Consider the following 26789-nt stretch of genomic DNA (forward strand, 5'->3'; position numbering starts at 1 on the left):
CAAAGAGTTGATGAGCTGTCATGTGAATGTGGGGAAAAGTTTATTCTGTGTTGCTCCAGAGTACAGAACTAAAACAAATGGGTGATGTTCCAGCAAAGCACAATTAGATTCAGTATGTGGAACACTTCCATCAGAAATACCTAGCACTAGAATCAGTCCTCTCAGCATCAGCAAACTCACTGGTAGTATTGAGACTGGACAGGCCATTGGTTGCTTAGGGCATTGTTGCACAGAGCAGGAAATTAGTTTAGACGCCTTTCAAGATTTCCTCTGATGCAGATGTAATTCAATCTCATTTATATGTATTGAGCCCTTATTATATAAAAGACCCTGATCTAGGTATTATAGAAGATACAACAGTGGTTCCTTAGATGGTTTACATCTTTCAGGGGGAAGAGAGTCAATGTTTAAGAGACTGCTAGCCTCACTGTCAGTTTCTTTACATGGATTATTTTAATCTTCACGATAGCTTGGTTTGGCAACTACTGATAACCCCACTTTCCAGATGAAGAAGTTGAAGTTCAAGATGATTAGTAATTGTCTAAGAAGATCCAGCTAAATGAGATGTAACAGGGATTCAAGATCAGATCACTATGACTCCATTGTACCATGCCGTAAGTCTATGAATTTTTTTTAAAGATTTTTTAAATTTATTTTTTATTGGTGTTCAATTTACCAACATACAGAATAACCCCCAGTGCCCGTCACCCATTCATTCCCACCCCCCGCCCTCCTCCCCTTCTACCACCCCTAGTTCGTTTCCCAGAGTTAGCAGTCTTTACGTTCTGTCTCCTTTTCTGATATTTCCCACACATTTCTTCTCCCTTTCCTTATATTCCCTTTCACTATTATTTATATTCCCCAAATGAATGAGAACATATAATGTTTGTCCTTCTCCGACTGACTTACTTCACTCAGCTTAAGATTTTTTAAATGTATTCGTGGAGACACAGAGAGAAAGAGAGGCAGAGGGCAGGCAGAGGGAGAAGCAGGCTCCATGCAGGGAGCCTGACGTGGGACTTGATCCTGGGTCTCCAGGATCACGCCCTGGGCTGAAGGCGGCGCGACTGCTAAGCCACTGGGGCTGCCCAAGTCCATGAATTTTTAAGTCACAAGTGTGGCTTCAAATTTCTTGCCTTGGAAAAGGGTTAAAGCATTCCTGTCCTCTTGTTCTGCCTCTAGAAAGTGCTTTTTCTCTTTAACTCTGTTTTCTTCTGACTTTTGGTGCTTCTGTGAATTTTCTGACCATCTCATGCAGGTCAAGTCACCATGCCCTGTGCTCTCCCCTCCTGTCTTTCCCTCTCAATTTATCTAAAGCCTCTTTTGCTCTTCAGAGCTCTGACTTTTGCTGCTATAAAAATTCCAGTTCCTGTGATGGATAAAGCATGCCCTTATAGCCCTGTTTTGCATTGATCCACCGAGGGGTTTATTCTGCATGTCTTTTTTTTTTTTAAGATTTTATTTATTTATTCATGATAGACATAGAGAGAGAGGCAGAGACATAAGCAGAGGGAGAAGCAGGCTCCCTGCAGGGGAGCCTGATGTGGGACTCGATCCCAAGACCCCAGGATCATGACCTGAGCTGAAGTAAGATGCTCAATCACTGAGTCACCCAGGTGCCCCTACTGCATGTCTTCATGTTAAAAGAGAACCACTATGTTTGTTTATTTCTTGATGCTCTCATTTTCTAAATAATGTGAATTGCAGTTAATAGAGCAGTTAAATAAAGCAGCTAATACTTTATTTATTTTTTTAAATCTTTTTTTAAATTTATTTATGATAGTCATACAGAGAGAGAGAGAGAGGCAGAGACATAGGCAGAGGGAGAAGGAGAAGCAGGCTCCATGCACCGGGAGCCCGACGTGGGATTCGATCCCGGGTCTCCAGGATCGCGCCCTGGGCCAAAGGCAGGCGCTAAACCGCTGCGCCACCCAGGGTTCCCAGCTAATACTTTATTACCTAGTTGAAGAGTCAATTATTAGAAAATAGATAATCATCCTTGATTATCTTGGATGATTCTTTTTGCCTTAGATGATTCTTTTGTTTTTCTTTAGACATTATAAAAAGGTTAGTTTACATATTTACATTTTTTAAAGATTTTATTTTATTTATTCATGAGAGAGAGAGAGAGAGAGGGAAAGAGAGAGAGAGGCAGAGACACAGGCAGAGGGAGAAGCAGACTCTATGCAGGGAGTGAGGCATAAAGTTGCAAAGATCCCTTCCTGTCTAGGATGTCACCATGGATTAACAGAATGCATTTCATGTCTCAAAACATGTAATTTGTTAAGATTTATGCCCCTCTAGTTTTGCTTTTTTCAACAAGCCAATGATCCTCAAATGGAAAAAGTTGTGTTAGTTCTTGTGGCGGTAATAACATCGCTGAGGCTTAACTAAAGGCCAAACACTGTGTCTCATCTAATCCTCACACAATGTTACGGTACTTTCTATCTTATTTTCACTTCACAGATGAGAAAACAGGTTTAGAGATATAAGTAACTTACAACAGGTCTCTTTTTAACAAAGGGACAGATATAGAACCTTAAATCTAACCAACTCAAGGTGTATTTTAAAAAAAATTTATTTATTTATTTATTTGACAGAGAGAGTACAAGCAGGGGGAGCAACAGAGGAAGAAGCAGGTTACCTATTGAGGAGGGAGCCAATGCAGGGCTCTATCCCAGTACCCTGGGATCATGACCTGAGCCGAAAGCAGACACTTAACCCACTAAGCCACGCAGGGGCCCTGATTTTTTTACATGTTTTAAAAAAGATCTTATTTATTTATTCATGAGAGACAGAATGAGGCAGAGACAGGAGAAGCAGGCTCCATGCAAGGGACCTGATGTGGGACTCAATTCCAGGACTCCGAGATCATGCCCTGAGTTGAAGGCAGATGCTCAACCACTGAGTCACCCAAGCTTTCCTTTACATTTTTTTTTAAAGATTTTATTTATTTATTTTTATTTTTAAAATTTTTTTAGTAAGCTCTATGCCCAATGTGGGGCTCAGACTCACAACCCTGAGATTGAGTTGCATGTTCTATGAACTGAGCCAGCCAGACACTCCTGTGGGTAGTTTTTTTAATAATTAATATTTTGTGTTTTTCTTATCTATAGGTTCTATGTTACTTGTGAAATAAGAAAGGGGAAACAATTGATTTTTTTAAAGTGCTATGGGAGTTCATAAGAGAAACAAGTTCCTTCCCCAGCAAGAGCGTTGGGGAAGACAGCCTATGCTGAGGACTTTTATGCTGAAGGCTGAAGAGATATATAAGTGGGGTGAGGAGAGGGTGCATTTCAGATGGAGAGAACCACATGAAACTAAGCATGAAATCAAGAAGATGCATAGTAACTGCAGAAAAGATGACTAGTTCAGTCATCTGGAGACTAATATATGGAAACCAGGATAGGAAATAAAGCTCACTGGTATGGACTTGCCATTAAGTGCCAGCACTCAGGAGCCCAGTATTTCAGAACTGAGGTATCCCTGGAGAAGTTTTTTTAAAAAATATTTTATTTATTTACTCATGAGAGAGAGAGAGAGAGAGAGAGAGAGAGGCAGAGACATCAGCAGAGGGAGAAGCAGGCTCCATGCAGGGAGCCCGATATGGGACTTGATCCTGGGACTCTAGGATCACGCCCTGGGCCGAAGGCAGGTGCTAAACCGCTGAGCCACCCAGGCTGCCCCCCTGGAGAAGTTTAGAACAAACAATGCAATGTACTGGGGAAGGCTCATGGGGCAATCATTCTCTAACAAGAAGTAGGATCAAGTCAAGATAGGTAGTCAGGGCAGAATATTGGCAGGGAATGGTGATAAGAACAGTTGCAGCCTCTGGGCATCAGGGATGTCTAAAAGAGACCTTCTTCATGGACTTCCTTGCTGAAGGTTGGGTGTGTGAACACAGGAAACAGGCAGTAGCAAATGGGCAAAAGCCCTGAGATTGGAATGGTAGGTTTTACAGCAAGGTGATGACCTAACAGTGGAACTGCCACTTAAGGGAAGAACTCCATTTTTTAAGGAGAACAAAGAGAGCAAAGGGGTGGAGAAATCAAAGGAAGAAATCAGGTATAAAGAATAGAAAATATATGCAGGAAGAGGAGGAAAGATGATCCTGAGTCAGTATCTTTTGAAGTAGGGATTTCTTTCTTTCTTTTTTTTTTTTTGAAGCTTATGTGTATATATATTTAAGTTATCTCTACATTCAGCATGGGGCTTAAACTCATGAAGCCAAGATCAAGAGTTGCATGTTCCTCAGACAGAACAGGCCAATTGCCCCAAGGCAGGGATTTCTTATAGCTTTAGAGGCAGGTCCTGAAAGTTGAAGCTGAAGATTCGTAACATGACTTTGGTCAGCTTGTGTTCTCTAGAAAAATACAGAAATAATACCTTAACTAATAATATGAACATATAAATATACCTATTTTATTTCTTGGCTTTACAAATATTTGGACTAGAGTCTTTTTTTTTTTTTTTTTTTTAAAGATTTTCTTTGAGAGACAGAGAACGAACATGAGTAGGGGCAAGAGGGGAGGGGGAGAGGCAGAGGGAGAAGTAGACTTCTCGCTGAGTGGGGAGCCCGATACCGGGCTGGATCCCACCTGAAATCATGACCTGATCTGAAGGCAAATGCTTAATGCTGAGCCACCCAGGCTCCCCTGGAGTAGAGTCTTTTCAGAGCATTTTTAAAACTACATATATCCTAAGCTAGTAATAACTTGGCATTTTCTTTCACTAAGTTTTAGCATTTATCAAATATTATTTCAGGATGCTAGGTTTACCTTTTAGGCCTACATAGACCCTCATTTTATTCTTTTTTTTTTTTTTTTTTTTCCTAGAGTCAGAGATCTTTCACACCTTGATCATGCCAGACACCTTCAGTGGTAGATATAGCTTGATGCTTATGTCTTACTCCAGCAAAACTTTTAATTAACTTTAGGGAAGCCAAATATTAAGTACTGCCTGAGCCACCTCCATGCAATGTGATGTCCTGTAGAGGTTTTCTTCCCTTCTCCCTCGCACATAATGCTGGCTCTGCCACTAATGGTGTGACCTCTAAGCCTTAGACTTATTTGTAAATCACATGCAAGAGTTGAATTATGATTTAAAGATATGAAAGCTTGGGGCACCTGGGTGGTACAGCCAGTTGGGCATCTGATTCTCCGTTTTGGTTCAGAGTGGTGGGATGAGCCCCTCTCTGGCTGCATGCTCAGTACAGTGTCTGCTTGGGATTTACTGCCTCGTGCCCCCTTGCATGTGCATGGTTTCTCAAATAAATAAATCTCTTAAAAATATATTTCATGAGAGAAAAATCTTTTAAAAATATTTTCATGATTCATGAGAGACACAGGCAGAAGGAGAAGCAGGCTCCTCCTAGGGAGCCTGATGTGGGACTGGATCCTGGATCCCAGGATCATGCCTTGAGCCAAAGGCAGAGATTCAACTGCTGAGCACTCAGGTGTCCCTCAAATAAATAAATCTTAAAAAAAAAAAAAATGAAAGCTCTAAAATTCTACAATCCTGACTCAATAATAAATACAATTTGTTAATAAGTGTAATTAATTCCTAAGGTTTCAGAATATGGAGCCTGTGGAGAAAAGGCTAATTGATATAACTGCTCGAAACAACTGGGATAAAGCATAGTTTTAAAAATTTATTTTCCATATTTAGCTGCCCTAATTCCCAAAATTTATGTAGTGGAATTAATTAGGCTTTCTACATTTAAAAATCATGACATTAAAAAAAAATGCTTCACAATACTGGGGCTTGAGTTAATCAAACTTATTTTGAATGGGAGAATCACGCCATCAATGGAGTCCCCGAGGTGCACAATGTCATGCCTTAATTGATGACAAACCTGTGTAGCACTGACCATAGCTCATTTTGATTTGCACAGTTATATTAGAATTGTTGGTATTATCTTAAGACACTCCAAACTGGAAAGAGAATGATCCATAGAGGATAAGGTTTGAGTAACAAGAGCAATCATAAGAGACAAACTGAAGGGCGAGGTGTATTAAAGAAGACAAGCATTTTCAGTAGGGAGGTTTTAGGGGTGATTGGGAAGAACGCAAGCCAAGCTTTTAAAAAAAAGGGAGATTGAAATGTGATTACCCTAACTGCCTCAAAGACCAATTTTAGTTACATATTAAATATACATAGCATTTGTTTGCGGGGGGGGGGGCGGCAGGGTGTAAAAATATAGTTTTTACTTCTGTCTCAATCCCTGTTTCCAGATGTCTCAGGGTTTTCTCCTGTATCAGGACGAACCACAGGTTCAACTTCTCAGCCATGACATTCTAGGTGTGCTTTGCGGCGGTGCAACACACTGGGAATGGCAGGGCAGGAGGACGACTATTTAACCTACAGAAAGGAAGGAGAGGAAGAGGGAAGCATAAAGCCTGATGGGGGGAGCCCGAAGGAAGGGCTTAAGGCATATGAAAAGAGAGTGCCAGGAAGAGGCAGCGTCGGGTTGGGGCTGGCTTTAGTATCCTTCAATCTTGGACGCCGGTGGTTCGATTTTGGCGGCAGGGAGGGGCCGTGCTTCCCATGCATGGCGCTCGGGGCTCTCCCGTCTTCCAAAAGGACTGCAAGGCCTGCAGCGGGTTCTCGCCGTGGCGCCCGGCACCCAAGCCTCCACTTTGCGGGAAGGTCCTCCCCGCGCCCAGGTGTTCCTCAATCCTCCTCTCCTTGCCCTGAAAGGCGGATGACATCATCCCCACCTGAGCAGCCCGGCCAGTTTTTCCATTTCAAACTGCTGCTCTCTGGAACGTCAACTCTTGCTCGTTAAGTAAAGCGGGATGGAGGTCTAAATGTTTCTCCCGTCACGATTAGCCACGAGGGCGGGCACTCCAGGGATGCGTCTCATTTTAGCAAAGAGCCCATTAACGACCCAGGGCGCCACTTTTTTCTCGCGTTTACGAGCCGCCGCTGCACCGGAACATATGGCCGTCCGAGCCTGTCAGTGCGCCGAGACCTTCAACTCGACACACGCGACAAACGGGACCGGGAGCCTCCGCAGCGTAGCCAGGAGGGCGACCCCCGGAAGACGCCCGGCGGGGTGTGGGGGGTGCCAAGGGGCTACTCCAGCGTGCCGCGCCTGCGCAGTCGCCAGGCAGCGCCTCCCCGCGGGGCGTGCTCGTAGCGCCGCGCACCCTATCAGGCGGCCGCAGGGAGCGCGCCCGCGGCCTCGCCCTCTCTCGCCCCTCCCCTCTCTCTTCTCCGCGGGGCCCTAGGCTGAGGCTCTGAGGCCCCGGCGCGCCGCTCCCCGCCCCCGCGTGCCCCGACACCCTCCGGCGCGCGTGCGCAGAGGCGATCCGCAGGGCGAGGGCGCGAGGGAAGGGCGGGCGTACGTCCTTGCGTGCGTCTCAGGCAGCGCGCACGCCGGCGTGAGAGGGCACGGGGAAAAGGTGGCTCTGGCCGGGGAGGCTCGGCTTCCTGTGGCTATGTAGCTGAGCTCGTCGGCTCGGGGTCCTCCTTCGCTGCCGCCGCCGCGTCCTGGCGCGGAGTTTCTGCTCGGGAGAGAGCCTGTCCTCACGTCCGCCGCGCTCCCTCGACGGCAGAGCTTGTTCGCTCGCCCGTGGGAGCGTCCCGGCCGAGCAGCCCTGAGGGGGGAGGGGAGGCCATTTTGTCCCGACCGACTCCCCGGAACCGGGCGGAGCGGCTGGGAGAGGCTGCGGAGCCGCGGTCGCCGCCCTCGGAGGCACCGGACGCCGCCACCGTCGGGGCTTCCTCGACGAGGCCGTTCGCAGGTCGCCCGCGCCCTCTCGAGCCCTCGTTTTTCCCACGCTACCCCGGTCCTCCGGCCTGAGAACGCCCAAGTGAGGAGTTGGCCGTCGTGAGAGGGACCGATCCCTTGGGGCCGCCGGCGGCGAGAGCCTGAGCCGCTCCTCCCAATGGCGAAGAAGACGTACGACCTGCTTTTCAAGCTGCTCCTGATCGGAGACTCGGGAGTAGGGAAGACCTGCGTCCTTTTTCGTTTTTCGGATGATGCCTTCAATACCACCTTTATTTCCACCATAGGTAAGACCTGTGGGAAGATGGTGTACGGTCTGGGTAGCTGCAGACCGTTTCTTTTAACTCCAGACATCTTGCTTCCCGTAATAAACGCCTTTGTTTCAGTGATTCCGATTCCAGGCGAACAGACCCAAGTTACTGATTGAATCGACATCGAGCTTGCTGGGGCGGGGTCTTCCCATGCTTTCCATCCGGTCTTTTGCTTTCGAGTCTCCCACTCTGTTCATTGCCTCTGTTGCAAAATATGCAGCATTAACCACGTTCCAAAATGCTGTTTCTTTAAGCGCCTGGACTGGCTTTTTCCATATCTGTGTGGCGTTAACTAGATGTACGATACTTGTAAGGGATTTATTTTAGGGGATGGGATGGAAGCCGTAGTAGTCGTTTGGTAAAGGCCTGGATTTAATACTTAGGGGCAGAGAGAAGGTTCCATATGGTCATAACTTAGAGTAAACTTGAGGGTTTGTGTGAGGAATAATTAAAGCAAATTAGAGGGGAAAAGTGAGTTCCCCCGCGTTGACTAATCCATTGATGTGTCAAACAATCGGAGGCTCTTCGTGCTTGGGGTGGGACTCAGTTGGCACGTTTGCCTCACAGTGCTTTTCCAGACATCAACAGGAGCAGTAATCTAAGAGAGATGATCATTTTCAGTCCTCAAACCCGAAAGAATGAAGTCCTCTCTTCCATTTGACTTTACGCTCCGGTTTATAGGAAAACATTTGGCCGGTCCTCTTAGCCCTAGAACTTCTCATGTACTTTCACCTCATGTTTCAGGATTACTTAGATTAGTAAGTAAGAACTAAAGATTGACCTTTTAAGTCGGTTTCCCGTTTTGGAAAAGAGAAGGCTCTAGGAAAGTCCCTTTGGACTCTGGTTAGAAAATTTAGTGGCATTAACACAATTTGTGTTAAACGAGTTGTGTGTGGAAACCGTCCTTTCCCTCCCCCCCCCCGCCCCCCCAAATATCTTAAAGGACACATGGTTGCTCCTGTCATGTGGAGCCCAGCACTCAGCATTGGGGGAGTGCAGTGAAATCCAATTATAAGTGTAACTAGTTTTATATTTGAGACGATTTTAAAAAGCAACTCCAGTCTTCTCTGAACTCTGGGAATTGTCAAAATTAAGCTGATTTCAATTTATAGCATTACTGGAATGGTTGATTTGGATTTCTTAGGACAACGTTTTAATTCATTGTTACAAAATTATGCTGAAACTAAATTGGGCAAGTGATCATTTAAAATAGATTTTAATTTTACTCTTCTTTTTTTCTGGGGTGGGTAAGAGTCATTGCAATCATTATTTCATGTGTATCATACTATTCTTTTGACCTGTCATAAATTTAATGAAATTTAGAACTTGTTCTCTGCTTGTGGATTAGCCCCTCCTATCACTAAGTTTGCTTTTAATATTCCCCTTTTAGCTGTAGCTGGGTGGGTCAAGTGGTTAGATCAGCAAATATTTATTGAGCACCTAATGTTAGGCACGGTTTTAGGTACTCTAAGTGGTGAACACAATAGACCCCTTGAGCAGTCTAGTGAGGACAGAGTGTGGGAACTGCTACAGTAGGGATGCACATAGGGAGGAAGGGTGATTAGCCTGAATCATGGGGAGTCTTAACTAGGCTTGCATAGATATGGTGTTTGAAATGAAGCCTGCAGGACATAGGAATTGGGATGGGATAGGGCCTAGAAATTCTGGAAAAGGAACATAGTCTGTGAGATCAAGGATTTAATTTGTGTGGTCAACTTTAACCTGCTATTGAGAAGAGTAGGCGGAGAATGAGAAGCAATGCATTAAGCCCTATTTCAGTCTTTTTATAATGGGTACACACCCTCAAGTAGAACCCAGTCCTCCTGTAAGATGACACAATCTTGTGTAGTCCTTTTTAAAAGTTTTATTTGTGTTTTTGGTAATCTCTACACCCATCATGGGGCTTGAACTCACAACCTTGAGATCAAGAGTCTGTGCTCTTTCAACTGAACCAGCCACCCTGTGTAGTCCTTTTATTAGGGAAAATGTGTGGTGGCTTTGGTTTGAGCCTGCTGAGTTGGAATCCTACTTCCACAGTCTGTGGGCTTTGGCAAGTTACTTAATTTCTATGTGCTTCAGTTTCTTCTTTAAATAGGACCTACTACATAGGGTAGTTGTGAGGATTTTATGGATCAGGGAGGGTAGAGCATCTAACATGGTGCCAGGCACACTGTAGGAACAGAGTGCATATTAGCAGGATATAGAATATGTGTCCTTTCGACCACTGAAGTATAGCAGAGTAAGTTACTTTATGGATTGAATGCCCTGTGCACAGTGGTCACTCAAATATTTGTTAGTGCTCTGCTAAACAATTTCACATTAGACTCTGAAACTTTCATATTTTGATATAAAAATATTTGATATGTTTGGTATTTTGATATAGAAGATAGATTGAAGAGTGTGAACCGAGAAATGAATAAATACATAAGTATAAAATTTTGAACATAGTTCCAGCACATATTGCATGTATTACTTTGTGTACAGGTTTAGAAGCCTGTTGTCTTAAACCCAGTGCTGTTTGAAACAAATAGAATGTGAGCCACGTGATATTTTTTGGTATTAAAAAAGTTAAAAAAGACATTTTTTACGTTAACAAAAGTAAAAGAATGGGGTACCTGGATGGCTCAGTCTATTGAGCATCTGACTCTTGATTTTGGCTTGGGTCCTGACCTCGGGGTTGTGGGATTGAGGCCTGCTCTGGACTCTGGGCTAAGTGGAGTCTACTTGAGATCCTTTCCTTCTACCCCTCTGTCCACCACGCATGCCCTCCTGCTTTCTCTCTTAATTTAAATAAATAAATCTTGGGGTGCCTGGGTGGTTCATTTGGTTAAGCATCCAGCTCTTGGTTTTGGCTCAGGTTAGTTGGGAGAGGCTCTGGGCTCAGCAGGGAGTTGGCTTGAGATTCTCTCCCTTCCACTTCTAATGCCCTTTCCCCTTTGCTCTCATTTGCATGCACTTTCTCTCAAAATAAATAAAATCTCTCTCTCTTTTTTTTTAAGATGTTATTTATTTATTCATGAGAGAGAGAGGCAGAGACACAGGCAGAAGGAGAGGCAGGCTCCATGCAGGGAGCCCGACATGTGACTCAATCCCAGGTCTCCAGAATCACACCCCAGACCGAAGGGGACACTAAACTGCTAAGCCACCGGGGCTGCCCATAATCTTTAAGAAAAAATAAATCTTAAAAAAAGTAAAAGAAGAATTTATTTTTATTTTTTAAAAAAGATTTATTTATTTAAAAATTTTTATTTTTATTTTTATTTTTTCAGAGGCAGAGAGAGAGAGAGGCAGGCAGAGGGGCAGAGACACAGGCAGAGGGAGAAGCAGGCTCCCTGCAGGGAGCCCGATGTGGGACTTGATCCCGGGTCTCCAGGATCACACCCCAGGCTGCAGGCGGCGCTAAACCGCTGAACCACTGCGCCACCGGGGCTGCCCAGATTTATTTATTTTAGAGAGCTTGTGCCCTTGCACTTTTGGGGAGAGCAGGGGGTGTGGCAGAGGGAGAAGGAGAGAGAGAATCTCAAATAGGCTCCCTGCTGAGTGTGAGGCTTGATCCCACAGCCCTGAGATGACTTGTGCTGAAATCAGGAGTCAGACGTTTAACCAACTGAGCCACCCAGGCACCCAAAGAAGAATTTAATGATATTTTGAATTCATTTTTATCCCAAATGTTATCATTTTGTTATGTAATCAAAGTTTAGAAAATGTTGAGATTTTATATTTTTTTTCTTCATGTGTATGTTATACTCAAAGCTAATTTCAACTTAGATTGGGCACCTTTCAAGTGCTCAGTAGTCATGTGGCTGGTAGCTACCATATTGAACAGGGCATGTCTGAACTAGCTAGTTGGTTAACGTGCAGATGACGAGAAATGACTATGGACGTATACTACTATTTCACTTTTTAAAAAAAGATTTTAAATTTTATCAGTTGACTAGGTAAACCCCCCCCTTTGGCTTTTAAAAAAAAATCTGGAGCATTCTCTTAATTATGAATGGTAGTGAAATTTGAGTTGTTACTTGATTGTTAAAACCTCCTGAGGTTTTTATAGGTAGTTACTTTGCTGAGTGAGTATTCAGAAGTAGGTTCAGAAGAGCCAAACTGCCAATATTAAGCAGGTCCTCATTTCAAGCAGAATCATTTTAGTTGGTTATTGGTTCTTGGAAGAAAGAATTTTTTTAAGTTTTATTTATTTATTTATTTTTAATTTGTGATAGAGAGAGAGGCAGAGACACAGGCAGAGGGAGAAGCAGGCTCCATGCACCAGGAGCCCGACGTGGGATTCGATCCCGGGTCTCCAGGATCGTGCCCTGGGCCAAAGGCAGGCGCTAAACCGCTGCGCCACCCAGGGATCCCGGAAGAAAGAATTTTTATAGGCTTATTATGTTTATAGTGCAGTGAAAGACAACTGTATTTAAATATTTCTGTGTACTTTAAATTCCCATACTTTTACATCAGAAATTATGTATGGTATTAATGATTTGATTTATTGTAGACAGACTTGCAAAAACAAATTACTGGTATATTTCACACTTACCATTTTCAAAGAGAGTCCAAGGATCCAAGGGCACTAGAATATAAGCAGCACAAGAGTAGAGGGTGGCATTTTTTTTTTAATTAAAAATTTTTTAATTTTTAATTTTTTTAAAGATGCTAAGCACCTAGAAGAATCTCTTCATTTAGTGGGTGAAGGAAGACAGGCAGACAGACAGGTAATACAGTCAGGATCTTCTAATATAGTTTTTATTTAAATATTTTCTTTTCTACTTACTTTCTGAGCATTATATACGTGAAGTAGATTGGGATCTTTACTCAAGAATATTAGCTGTTTGGCCAAGAGAGTAATTTTATTATAAAACCAGCCTTAGAAATTCAAAGATTGTTTGAGATGAGAAATGTTTGCTAAAAAGATAGTTATTGGTTTTGGATGAGCAGATTTCAGTGGTTGATTTGGTTATAACCCTCTTGTAGTATGAGGTCAGGAAAACATTACCTTTTGGTGTTATAGTAGTTTAATGGACATTTCCCAAAGCAGCAATTTTTAGCAGACTGTTACTGAATATACTACTTTTTGGTTTTGTTAATCCCTTCCTCCTTCCCTAGACTTATATTACCTTTTCCATAGGGAGTATCTTTCATTGGGAAATGGAGTGTTTGGGCTCCATGCAAGAAGTTAAATTGGTAAAGACTCTTGCCCCTGGGAGAGGTATAATGAATGCATCTTTTGTTGTCTTTCTGAGTGTTTTTGCTAAGCTTTGGGAGGGTAGGATGGTTCCACTAGCCTGCATTTAAGAATTGGTTGATTAGATTGAACTGAGCCCATTTTTATGGGGAGGCTGCTTTTTAGAGAAATGAAACAAAAACAAAAACCTCTGGCAAATGAAAAGCGTCTGGACTTTGCTGTGATTCTCAGTCAGCAGCTTATGCTATAGGAATGCCAGAGTGCCTAATGAATCATTCATTTGAACACATATTTTTAGGACTGATCAAAAACTATCTGGACATTTTTCCCAAAGAAGATACACAAATGGCCAGTAAGCACACATGAAAAGGTGTTCAACATCACTAGTCATTAGGGAAATGCAAATCAAAACCACCAGGAGATGTTATTTCACACCCATTAGGATGACTGAGTTATCACAAATGAACTTTGTTATACAATTACCTGTTCAAGTTCTTTCAGTTCTTTTGGGTATAGACCTAGAAGTGGAATTGCTGGCTTATGTGGTAATTCTATTTTTAAGTTTTTGAGAAACCACAATATTGTTTTCCATAGTGGCTGTACTGTTTTACATTCCCACTATCACTGCCCCAGGTTTCCAATTTCTCCACATCCTTAGCAATATTTATCTATTTAGCAGCAGCATTATTCATAATAGCTAAATGGTGGAAACAACCCAAATGTCCACATGAATGGATACACAAAATGTATTATTGTCTGCGTAGAGTGTATCAGCCTTAAAAAGGAATGAAATTCTGGTATATGCTACAACATGGATGGACCTTGAAAAACACTGTGCTAAGTGAAACAAGCCAGACCAAAAAAAGGACAAATACTGTGTGCATTTATATGAGGTACTTAGAATAGGCAAATTCATAGAGAAAGTGGAATAGTGGTTACCAGGGCCTTGGGACTGGGTAATGGGGAGTTACTGCTTAATGTGTACAGAGTTTCAGTTTGGGATGAAAAATTTGAGATGGATAGTGGTGATGGTTGTATAACAATTAGAATATAACACCACTGAATTATATGCATAAAAATGGTTAAAATGCACAAAAAGGTAAATATTCACTATGATTACATTTACATGACGTTTCTAAAGTCAAATTCATAGAAACGGAAAGTAGAACGGTGAAGGGTACAACAATAGTCCCCCAGGGAGTGGGGGTAGAGGGAAATAGGGAGTTGTTCAGTGGGTATGGAGTTTCAGTTTTGTAAGATGAAAAAGTATTGGAGGTCTGTTGCACAGCAATGTGAATATATTTAATAGTACAGCACTCTGCCCTTAAAACTAGTTAAGGTGATACGTCTTTTTTTTTTAATATATATTTTTAAATTTATTCATGAGAGACAGAGAGAGAGAGAGAGAGAGAGAGGCAGAGACACAGGCAGAGGGAGAAGCAGGCTCCATGCAGGGAGCCCGATGTGGAACTCGATCCAGGGACTCTGGGATCACATCCTGGGCCAAAGGCACACGCCAAACCACTGAGCCAACCAGGGATCCCCAAGGTGATAAGTCTTAAGTGTATTTTACCATAGTTTAAAAAAATAAATTTTATGTTATATTTTACTAAGAATCCAAAAAAACCCCTACCCAATTCTTAACCCCAGTTCTCTCTGTAAGGGTGTTTGATCACAGACAGCCCCTCACTGTTCCATGTAATAGCTACTGTTAACCAGTGGTCATTGAGTCCAGAGGATTCTTTATGGTATTTCACCATATTTTAGTGTCCTTGGTCTGTACTTTTAGATACTGAAGTCAGGTTTGTCTTTTTTGTTGTATGTACACAGAACTCTATGGAATGTTAGAATCATGAAATATTAATGCAGGAAAGAACCCTGCAATTTAAAAGAGTTAGGAAATAGACTAGTGAGGTGAAGGAAGTTTAGAAGATTATGTGGCTAATTAGTGAAAGAGGTTTGTGGTTTAAAAAAAAAATATTTATTTTGAGAGAACACGGGTGCCCAAGGGCTAGGTGGGGAGAGAGCCGAGGGAGAGGGACAGGCAGACTCCCTCCATGCCTAAGGGCATGGCTGTATCCCACCACCCTGATATTATGACCTGAGCTAAAACTAGGTGCCCTGAAAGAGTTTTCACTAGAATCTAGATCTAATTCTGTCTATGGCCATGTTTCTCATTCTGAGAATTTCATTGTTTTGTTGAAAAAAATGAAAAAAAATGATAGAAATTAGTGAGTAGGGGAATTATCTATTTGAAAAGTAGAGTTGCAGTGGTTTCCAGTTTTGTTTTTGTTTTGGCAGGAGTGAGGAAGAGGAACAAATATCAGCACTGAATATTAAAAGGTGTGTTCAGGTTACTTGTCCTTTGCAAACTCAGCATAACAGAGCAGAGCTAAATGGATAATGTTAGGGATAATTTCTTTTATTTCCAGAATCGTGGTGTAAAATGGTGTATAAGATGTGGCAAAGGAAATACCAATACTCCTGTTTGGTTTGTAAAAGAGAATGGTAGGAGAAATACTGGCAATCTCTGTCAAATTTTAATAGTACTAGTTTCTCCAGTCAGTGCAGTGATAGGAGCTGTGATTAATAGAGAAGTGTAGGGGCTTGTTGAGTGGTGATTTACAAATTAGAAACTTACTTAGCATAAAATATAAGTTGTGTGATTAGCTAAAGAGATATGCATGGGAAAGTTGCTTATGGAGATGGTTTGGTCATAAAGGAAGTTTAAAACTATAGGGCATGTTAATAGAACATTATCTGAACCCATAAGACTGATACAAGTCTTTTTTAAATTTTATTATTTTTTAAAAAATTGTTTTGAAGGGAACAGTTTTTTTTTTTTTTTTTTAAGATTTTATTTATTTATTCATAGAGACACACAGAGAGAGAGGCAGAGAGAGAAGCAGGCTCCATGCAGAGAGCCTGACATGGGACTCGATCCAGGGACTCCAGGATCACATCCTGGGCCAAAGGCAGGAGCTAAACCGCTGAGCCACCCAGACATCCCAAAAGTCTTGTAAAGGTCGTAGATTTACTTCCTTCAAGTAGATGAATATTGGGGGTTAATAGAATACTTTTTTTTAAGATTCTATTTTTATTTTTAATTTATTAAAAAGATTTTACTTATTTGACAGAGAGCATGCACAAGCAGGGGGAGCCGCAGGTAGACGGAGAGGGAGAAGCAGGCTCCCTAATGTGGGTCTCGATCCCAGGACCTTGGATTCATGACTTGAGCTGAAGGCAGGCGCTTAACCAACTGAGCCACCCAGGCGCCCCAAAGATTTTATTTTTAGGTTATCTGTCTATAGCCACTTTACAACTTACACCTTGAACTTACAACCCTGAGATCACATGCTCTACCTACTGAGCCAGCCAGGTGCCCCTGGAATAAGTTTTTAAAATTTGGATTATAAGATAAAAAATTTGAAAAGGTGGTTAGAATATATTTTGGTGAAGAAAACTCACCTGAAGGGAAATCTGAAATCAGAAATTTGTTTTTTGAAAACATTATTATGGATTATAAGCAGAAGTGATTACTTGATGTTTATTATTCTTCCCAGAGATGAAAAATAATTTACTTGTGGAAAACAGCAACTGGTGATGAACACTGAGTTTCCAGTATGACCCAGAAACAGAGCCTCCAAGGTTGTAAATCATTAGAAAATGGAAAAACCAGTATTCTGGAGACCCAAAAAGTACAACGTATCAAAATCAGAACAGAAGGACAATGTTGATTTGTTTCTTTCATATCAATAGCAGCAGTGCTTATGCTTTTTTAATTGAAATTTTTGTTAAGGCAATTGTAGATTCACATGCCCTTATAAAAAGTAATAGAGGGATCCCTTGTACATTTTACTCAGTTTCTCCCTATGAAAACATTTTTTGAAACTATAGTATAATATCACAACCAGGATATTAGCATCTGGCTTGGTACACCAATCTTATTTACATTTCCCATTTTACTTATTTTTATTTGTGTGTGTGTATATATATATATATATATATACACATACACGAGTATATATACTACTTTACAGTTTTATCACTTGTGTAGGTTGATATAGTCACCACCACCGTCAAGATACTGAACCGTCTAAGGGGCAAGGATCCCTAGTGTTCTTTTAACTGTACTCCTACTCCCAACCCCCATTTATCTCCTCCAGAAATTTTTCATTTATAATGTTTTGTTACTTCATAAATGTTATATAAATGCAATTGTACAGATGTAATCTTTGGGATTGGGATTCACTTAGCATAATTCTCTAGAGATTCATCCAAGTTGCATATATCATCAATAGTTCTTTTTTATTGTGTAGTATACCATGGTATGCATTTACTATGGTTTGTTAACCATTCACCTGTTGAAGAACATCACAGCTGATTCCAGATTTTGGCTGTTATAAATAAAGCTGCTATGAATATTTGTGTATAGGTTTTTATGTGATCATAAGTTTTCATTTCTCTGGGATAAATGCCCAATAGTATAATTAGTGGGTCATATGGTAATTGCATGTTTAGTTTTATAAGAAACTACCAAACTGTTTCCAGAATGGCTGTACTATTTTATAGTCCCACCAGCAGCGTATGAGTGATCTAGTTTCTCTGCATCCTTACCAGCATTTGGTGGTGTTACTATTTTGTATTTTGCTATTCTGGTATGTGTGTAGTGATACTCTCATTGTGGTTTTAATTTGCATTTCCCTACTGGCCAGAGGTGCTGAAAAAATCTTTTTATGTACTTATTTACCATCTCTGTATCTTCTTCTTTTTTTTTTTTTATTATTTATGATAGTCACAGAGAGAGAGAGAGAGAGAGAGAGGCAGAGACATAGGCAGAAGGAGAAGCAGGCTCCATGCACCGGGAGCCTGACGTGGGATTCGATCCCGGGGCTCCAGGATTGCGCCCTGGGCCAAAGGCAGGCACTAAACCGCTGCGCCACCCAGGGATCCCCCATCTCTGTATCTTTTAATGAAATGTTTGTTCATGTCAATTGCCCATTGTCCTGGATTGTTTATTTTTACTGTTGAGTTTTGAGAGTTCTTTTTTTTTTTTTTTTTTTTTTTAAGATTTTATTTATTTATTCAAGACACAGAAAGCGAGGTAGAGACATAGGCAGAGGGAAGCCTGATGTGGGACTCCATCCCAGGATCCCAGGATCACAACCTGAGCCAAAGGCAGACAGACGCTTAACTACTGAGTCAACCAGGTGCCCCTATTTTCTGTTTTTAATTGGTTTTTGGACTTCTTGGGTTGATTGTGTAGTTTCCTGTTTTCCAGCTTTGTTCATTTGCTTTACTTTCTGGGGGAGATTTCCTCGATTTTTGTCTTCTAACTTTTCTAGTGTAGGTTTTATTTCAGCTGTCATATTTTAATATTTCTAGTAGTTTTTTCTTGTTTATTCCTTGAAATTTGTTTTTAAAAGTGTTCTCCTTTCATGAATACAGCATTTTTTTTTCTTTTCTTTTTTTTTGAGGCTAGTTTGTTTGACATTTTCCTCTTTACATGGCTGTTTTTTTCTGTCAAGTTTTCTGTGTCCCCCCCACATTTGTTTATTCTGCATTTTATTTTTTAATTTAAAAATTTTTTTATAAAAAAAAAAAATTTTTTTTATTTAGTTTTTATTTGTAGCAAATAAGGAGATCACAGGGTTTATTCTGTATGTAGAGGCCTTTCTCAGATTGGTAATATCAGGGTATATGTTCAGAATTAAGAATGGGTCATTAAAAAGGTGTTTGCAAGCTCTGTAAACATAGGTAGGGCTTTTAAATCTCCTTGTTTTTATTTTATTTTTTAGTATTTTTTTTATTTATTCATGAGACACACAGAGAAAGGCAGAGACATAGGCAGAGGGAGAAGCAGGCTCCTCGTGGGGAGCCCGATGCCGGATTGGATCCCAGTATGCTGGGATCACTGCCTGAGCTAAACATGCTTTAAACCAGTGAGCCACCGAGGCACCCCAATCTCCTTGTTTTTAGTCTCCATACTACATTGAGCCTCTTGTTCTTGCATTCAAAGTGTATCTGTTGGGGATCCCTGGGTGGCTCAGCGGTTCGCCTGCCTTTGGCCCAGGGCGTGATTCCGGAGTCCCAGGATCGAGTCCTGTGTCGGGCTCCCTGCATGGAGCCTGCTTCTCCCTCTGCCTATGTCTCTACCTCTCTCTCTTTCTCTCTCTTTGTCTCTCATGAATAAATAAACAAAATCTTTTTTTTTTTTTAATTTTTATTTATTTATGATAGTCACACACAGAGAGAGAGGCAGAGACACAGGCAGAGGGAGAAGCAGGCTCCATGCACCGGGAGCCCGATGTGGGATTCGATCCTGGGTCTCCAGGATCGCGCCCTGGGCCAAAGGCAGGCGCCAAACCGCGGCGCCACCCAGGGATCCCAAATAAACAAAATCTTTAAAAAAAACCCACAAAGTATCTGTTTTATATTTTCTAAAGAATAAACATTTAGGGATCCCTGGGTGGCGCAGCGGTTTGGCGCCTGCCTTTGGCCCAGGGCGCGATCCTGGAGACCCCGGATCGAATCCCACATCAGGCTCCCGGTGCATGGAGCCTGCTTCTTCCTCTGCCTATGTCTCTGCCTCTCTCTCTCTCTCTCTCTGTGACTATCATAAATAAATAAAAATTAAAAAAAAAAAAAAGAATAAACATTTAGATTCCTGCTTTAACCTTGAGGTGTGGTAAAATCTGACTCTGTGAGATGGAGTCTAGGTCTTGGGGATGTCCTTATATAAACCTTTAATTAGGCCTTTCTGCCCGGTGCCTGATAACTCCTATTGCAAAACCTTTCCAGGGTTCTTAGATATGAATTGGCTTGCTCCTCCTTGGTGTCTTCAGCTGACCCTGAGGTCATAAGGTTTTTTGTCTTCATGTGTTGTGATTACACTGTCTGTCTGTTTATTTTTCTTATTTTCTTTAATGTTTTTTATTTTCTTTTTAAGATTTTTTATTTATTCATTCATGAGAGACACAGAGAGAGAGAGAGGCAGAGACATAGGCAGAGGGAGAAGCAGGCTCCATGCAGGGATCCCAACGTGGGACTCGATCCTGGGTCTCCAGGATCATGCCCTGGGCGGATGGCGACCCTAAACCTCTGAGCCACCCGGGCTGCCCCTTATTTTCTTCAATGTTTTGGTGTGACTTTGGAGAGAATGGGTCAGAAAGATCTTTCCTTACTACCTTAACTGGAATTTGAAGTAGCTTTTTAAAAAAACCTACTTATTTATTTAAGTAATCTCTACCCCCCAATGTGGGACTCAAACTGCCAACCCTGAGATTAAGAGTTGCATGCTTTACTGAGCCAGCCAAGCATCCCTGGAAATTGAAGTAACTTTTGACTCCAAATGATAGTGACTCCACTTTTTAATTCAGAACATCCAATAGAGTGAGGGATAAATAATATTTTGCTATTGTTTTTTATTTTTTATTTATTTTTATTTTTAAAGATTTTATTTATTTATTCATGAGAGAAGGAGATAGAGGCAGAGACACAGGCAGAGGGGGAAGCAGGCTCCATGCAGGGAACCTGATGTGGGACTCATCCCAGGACTCCAGGATCACGTGCTGGGCTGAAGGCAGAAGCTCAACTGCTGAGCCACCCAGGGGTCCTGCTATTGTTTTTTAAATATCCAGCCCATATTTTTGTTACTTAGGATAATCAGGTGAATGTGGTAGAGAATCAGACTAGTTCTGCTCAGAACAATGTTATTTGAAGGAAACAATTTTATTTTACTCGTTTTTTTTTTTTTTTTTAAGATTTTATTTATTTGACAGAGAAAGAGTATGCAAGTGGTGGGACCTGCAGGCAGAGGGAGAGGGAGAAGCAGAAGCAGGCTTCCTGGTGAGCAGAGAGAGGGAGAGGGAGAAGCAGACTTCCAGCTGAGCAGGGACACCGCCCCCCCCATGGGGCTCCATTCCAGGACTCCAGGATCATGACCAGAGCTGAAGGCAGACACTTAATCCACTGAGCCACTCAGGCACCCCTAAAGGAAACTGTTTTAATTTAGATGAATAATTCTTGGCTGATTTACTTGGGGGTGGGGTGGGGAGAAAAGGAGGATTTTTGCTTTTTGAACAAAGTATGAGTCTTTAGTTTCGTTTTCTGCTTTTGATGTATACTGTTTTGTAAGATACTGAACAACAAATGATTCAGCAAATTCATAATCTGCCAGAAGATTGCAGTGTGTCCCATATATTATAGCGCTTGGCACTGAATGATAAACTACCTCTTGATATTGCTAGTTTGAGACTTCCTAGTAAACATTTGTCCTTATAAAATGTGAGAGTATTGTTATTCTACTTCTTTATATATTCCTAGTCTTCTAAAAAATGCCTTTGCCTTCCTTAAATCAGAAGTTAACAGATAAATATGAATTTAAAAAAATCCAGTAATATCTTTTTGCATATATTTGTGTGTGGGGATATATTCTCAGCATAGTATTACGAAAGGTAAATAAAATATCAAAATAATTGGTCAAACATTAGCTTCTTACCTAAGTGAATAAGAGTTTTAAAAGCTTTTTTCTTTTGAAAAATTTAAAACCTACAGAACAGTTAAGATACTTATTACTCTGAATCCCCTTATGTTTCCTCTAGGTCTGCCAATAGCCCATATTTGCTACACTTCCTAAGAGTTTATATTTTGTGTATGATGTATCTGATTCAAAATAGTTTAAAGATACATATTTCAAGGGAAACATAGTCCTTTTTAAAAAATAAACTAGGAAATTAAGCTATAAGCCTTTACAGTTGTTGTTAATTAAAAAAAAATCAGATTTTTTTTTTTTTTTACAATGTGTTAGGCATCTTGTATGAGCCCCAGGGATGCAGTGGTAAGTAGTAATGAGTTGGTGACTGCTCTAGGGGGGAGGGAGTGGTTGAAAAGGACCAAAATACTACTGTTTTCTCAGCACCTGAAGTTAGAATCAGATTCTCAAGACCTTTGCTGTTCTTTTTTTCCCTCCCTTTGCTGTTCTTCTAAGACATTTTCTGTTGTGAGAAATACAAGCTTTATGTTTGTAAGATACCTTTTCTTTTCTTTTCTTTTTTTTCTTTTTTTTTTTTTAAGATTTTATCTATTTATCCATGAGAGACAGAGAGAGAGAGAGAGATGGAGACACAGGCAGAGAGGGAGAAGCAGGCTCCCTACAAGGAGCCTAATGCGGGACTTGATCCTGGGTCCCAGGATCACTCCCTGGGCCAAAGGCAGATGCTCAACTGCTAAGCCACGCAGGCGTCCCTCTATTTTATTTTTTTATATAATTATATTGCTATACTTTAAGAAAGACGTAGAGTTCCTTTTTTTTTTTTTTTTTTACGATTTTATTTATTCATGAGAGACACAGGCAGAGTGAGAAGTAGGCTCCCTGTGGTGAGCCCGATGTGGGGACTCATTCAAGGACCCTTGAATCACAATCTGAGCCAAAGGCAGACACTCAACCACTGAGCCATCCAGGTGCCCCCAGTTTCTTTAAGTTGGAGAATTTTAACCAACTAGTAACGCTACATTTATCCAGGGATTAGTTTTCCAACACTGCAATATTTGATGTTTTCTCAGTGTTACTGAGAAATAAAAAATTAGTAAAAATCAAGTCTGTCTCTCATGAATAAATAAATAAAATCTAAAAAACAAAACAAAAAGATTTTTTTTTTAAATGTTTATTTATTTATGATAGTCACAGAGAGAGAGAGAGAGAGAGGCAGAGACATAGGCAGAGGGAGAAGCAGGCTCCATGCACCGGGAGCCCGATGTGGGATTCGATCCCGGGTCTCCAGGATCGCGCCCTGGGCCAAAGGCAGGCGCCAAACCGCTGCGCCACCCAGGGATCCCCAAAACAAAAAGATTTTAAAAAGTTAGGATGATCAGTGGAAAAGTGAGGCCAGAGGGTGCATATAATACATAGAGAAAATTATGAGCCTGGCTAAGGTAAAATTTAAGATTTATTCACCACTTCTCAAGTTTTAGGATTTTGTTGGAGGGTTATCCTTTGAAACGTGAATGAAACAGTTTAGGAGAGAAGTATAAGGATTTTTGTGTATTGAATGATACAGAGAAATAATTTGTTTTATTTATTATTATTTTTTAAAGATTTTATTTATTCATGAGAGAGACAGAGAGAGAGAGAGAGGCACAGACACAGGCAGAGGAAGAAGCAGGCTCCATGCATGGAGATTGATGTGGGACTTGATCCTGGGTCTCCAGGATCAGGCCCTGGGCTGAAGGCAGTGCTAAACTGCTGAGCCAGCCGGGCTCCCCAATTTCTCTGTTTTAAATGGACTCAAAGAGGGTCTGCATAGATGTGTGAATGAATGATAGAGCCATAAATAGCATGTTAGTGAAACTAGCTTATACTTAACCTTTAAGATGGATTTCCAGGAGGTCAGCCATACTCTAATCTTAATATGCCTCCCTCAAGAATGGACTTTTGGATCATAAGTCAGAGAGGGTTTGATAATGTTTTTCTCTGTACAATAAAATATTCTATGATAAAACTACTAAATAATGATATATAACACAGGTAACTATAAATTATGCAGTAGGTTGACTGTACTTTTGAGGCTGTTTGTTACTATTGGGTAATGTATTCTAAAGAGATTAAAAATAATTTCAATATTAACCTGATAAACTCCAGTGTAACCAAGTTTTAGACTATAATAGGACATCCACTCATTTTTTAATTTATCTTCTGAAAACGTTTCCCTCTTCTGATGTTTTTGTATTTAGATGCCACAACTTACAGGACTTTTTTTTTTTTTTTAAACAGAAGACATTTTATTTTAAACTTTCTTTAGCTCGCAACACATATTTCCTTGAGCTGATTTCAACTGTTTTTAGGTTATACTATGTAGCAGGCATTGTTTATTGGCTCAAGGATGAGGCAGTATATTTATATGAAGGCTCTTACCCTTTGCCGTAGGTTGGCGATCTTCCTATTTAATGGTAATTTCCAGTTCCAGTGGTGATCTAGCACTTTGCTCTTTCAACATTTTCTTCACTCTTGGAGAACATCTCCATGCTTGACATTCTGTCTACCCTTGGAATACTTTAGCTCCTAAAAAACGTTACTGCTGAAGGGATTCTTTTAACATTTTTTCCTGATCTCTTAATGAATTTTAGTAAATTACTGAGTTTAAAACTGCTCAGTTATGTGAGCATTTTTTAGGGAACTATATTCTCAAATACAGTTTGTCTTATCTGTTAATTTGTTGATTGATGGAGATGAGTGGTTGCAGGGAAAGAATTAGAAGTCTTAAATGTTAATTTTAAAGAACATATTACAGGTAACAATTTCAAGAGTAAATACAGTTTTTGTTAATTTGTCCTTGACTTTTTTTTTTTAAGATTTTAAAATTTATTTTAGAGAGCGAGCGAGTGAGAGGAGGAGCAGAGGTAGAGGGACAAGTAGACTCCGCATGGAGTGCAGAGCCTATTGGAGCCGAAGTCCAATAGGCTGAATTGATGGAGCCATCCAGGAACCCTTGTCCTTTACTCTTTTACTGTAAAACACATTTTCCTGAAAGCCGTGGTGTTGTGTACCTGCTTGGTATTGCATGATTGTGTGTTGTTTTTTAGATTTTGCCATGGAATAGTAGTATAGTGTGACTCATCTTTCTTGCTATTTGTCAGTTAAATTTTATCACCTACTTGCCATGAATCTGCTTTAGTGGATGATTTGCTTTTAGGCAGTGTTTGGCCTTCTTTTTTTTTTTTTTTTTTTTATTGGAGCCAACATATAGTATAACACCCAGTGCTCATCTTGTCAAGTGCCCCCCTCAGTGCCCCTCACCCAGTCACGCCATCCCCCTGCCACCTCCCCTTCCACCACCCCTTGTTCGTTTCCCAGAGTTAGGGGTCTCATGTTTTGTCACACTTTCTGATTTTTCCCACTCATTTTCTCTCCTTTCCCCTGTAATCCCTTTCACTATTTTTTATATTCCCTGTATGAGTGAAACCATATAATGATTGTCCTTCTCCAATTGACTTAATTCACTCAGCATAATACCCTCCAATTCCATTCATGTCGAAGCAAATGGTGGTTATTCGTTATTTCTAATGGCTGAGTAATATTCCATTGTATATATTGGCCTTCCTTTACCATTGTAAAATTTGGACAGTCTGTGAGGGGTTGATTTCCTTTAAAGATGATAAAAATAGGGACACCTGGGTGGCTCAGCAGTTGAGCGCCTGCCTTCAGCCCAGGGCGTGATCCTGGAGTTCCAGGATCCAGTCCCACATCAGGTTCTTGCATGGAGCCTGCTTCTCTCTCTGTGTCTTTCATGAATAAATAAATTGAATTAAAAAAAAATAAGGATGAGGGATCCCTGGGTGGCGCAGCGGTTTGGCGCCTGCCTTTGGCCCAGGGCGCGATCCTGGAGACCCGGGATCGAATCCCACGTCGGGCTCCCGGTGCATGGAGCCTGCTTCTCCCTCTGCCTGTGTCTCTGCCTCTCTCTCTCTCTGTCTCTCTGTGTGTGTGACTATCATAAATAAATAAAAAAATTAAAAAAAAAATTAAAAAAAATAAGGATGATAAAAATGATCTGTTTTTTTGAAATGTGCAGTGTCTGAAGACAATGGTTGCAAAGTGTGCTCCTTTAATAGCACCAACATCACCAGGAAACTTACTGGAAATGCCAGGTTCTCATGTTCCACCTCTGATGTTTTAAATCAGAAACTGCTTGGGTAGGGCTCAGCCATCTACTGTGTTTTGATATAGCCCTCCAGATGATTTTGATACAAGGTAAAGTTTGAGAACTAGGGTTGTACAGTTGACCTGTTGAATGGCGTGGGGTTAGGGGTGCCAACCTCTTTGCGCTGTTGAAAATCTGTGTGTAATTTGACTCCCCAAAAAACTCAACTGCTAATAAATAGCTATCACTAGAAACCTTACCAGTAATATAAACAGTTGATTAATACATATTTTTATGTTATGTGTATTATATACTGTATTTTTGCAATAAGGAAAGCTAGAAGAAAGAAAATGTTGAGAAAATCTTAAGGAAGAGAAAATACATTTGCAGTACTGTATTTATCCCCCCTCAAAAAGATCTGCATGTAAGTGGACCAGTGCAGTTTGAACCCCTGTTGTTTAGGGGTCAACTGTATTATTAAATACATCTCAGAAATAGTTGTAGTTTCCTTCCCTTCTGTAATATATCTTGGAGATCATTCCTCATCAGTGTTAGTTTCTTCATTTTTTAAACTGCTGCATAGTGTTCCATTAGATGTATCACAGTCAACCTGTCTGTCCTATATTTATTGGCATCTTGGATCTGGGGTGTCTACTGTGAAAGGACTTTTTATGATCTGGCAGGGAACTTATACTTCATCCTGTAGATGGAGTGGTGAGTGGCAGGGTTAAAGGTATGCCATGTATCTTTTTTTTTTTTTTCTTTTTAATTTTTTTTTAAGATTTTATTTATTCATCAGAGACACAGAGAGGCAGAGACATAGGCAGAGGGAGAAGCAGACTCCATGTAGGAAGCCCGATGTGGGACTTGATCCTGGAACTCCAGGATCACACCCTGGGCCAGAGGCAGACACTCACCACCCAGGC

General features: G+C 41.0%; 1 protein-coding gene and 1 long non-coding RNA gene across 2 annotated transcripts in view; one reads left to right on the top strand and one right to left on the bottom strand.

The window, feature by feature from the left end:
- Window positions 1–5630: 5630 nt before the first annotated feature.
- Window positions 5631–7248, bottom strand: LOC112664677 (uncharacterized). Its single transcript, XR_003139883.3, has 2 exons — window positions 6720–7248; window positions 5631–6360 (listed from the first exon to the last, which is right to left on the bottom strand). It is a non-coding gene; the product is annotated as an uncharacterized LOC112664677 (long non-coding RNA).
- A 74-nt stretch (window positions 7249–7322) lies between these two features.
- Window positions 7323–26789, top strand: part of RAB10 (RAB10, member RAS oncogene family) — an 85993-nt gene continuing 66526 nt past the window's right edge. Inside the window, exon 1 of the mRNA XM_049095438.1 lies at window positions 7323–8019. Within this exon, the coding sequence (XP_048951395.1) occupies window positions 7893–8019 (127 nt within the window). The 5' untranslated portion in view covers window positions 7323–7892. The remainder of the gene's footprint in view (window positions 8020–26789) is intronic.

This window comes from Canis lupus, chromosome 17, assembly GCF_003254725.2.
Source record: "Canis lupus dingo isolate Sandy chromosome 17, ASM325472v2, whole genome shotgun sequence".
NCBI classification, from domain to species: Eukaryota; Metazoa; Chordata; class Mammalia; order Carnivora; family Canidae; genus Canis; species Canis lupus.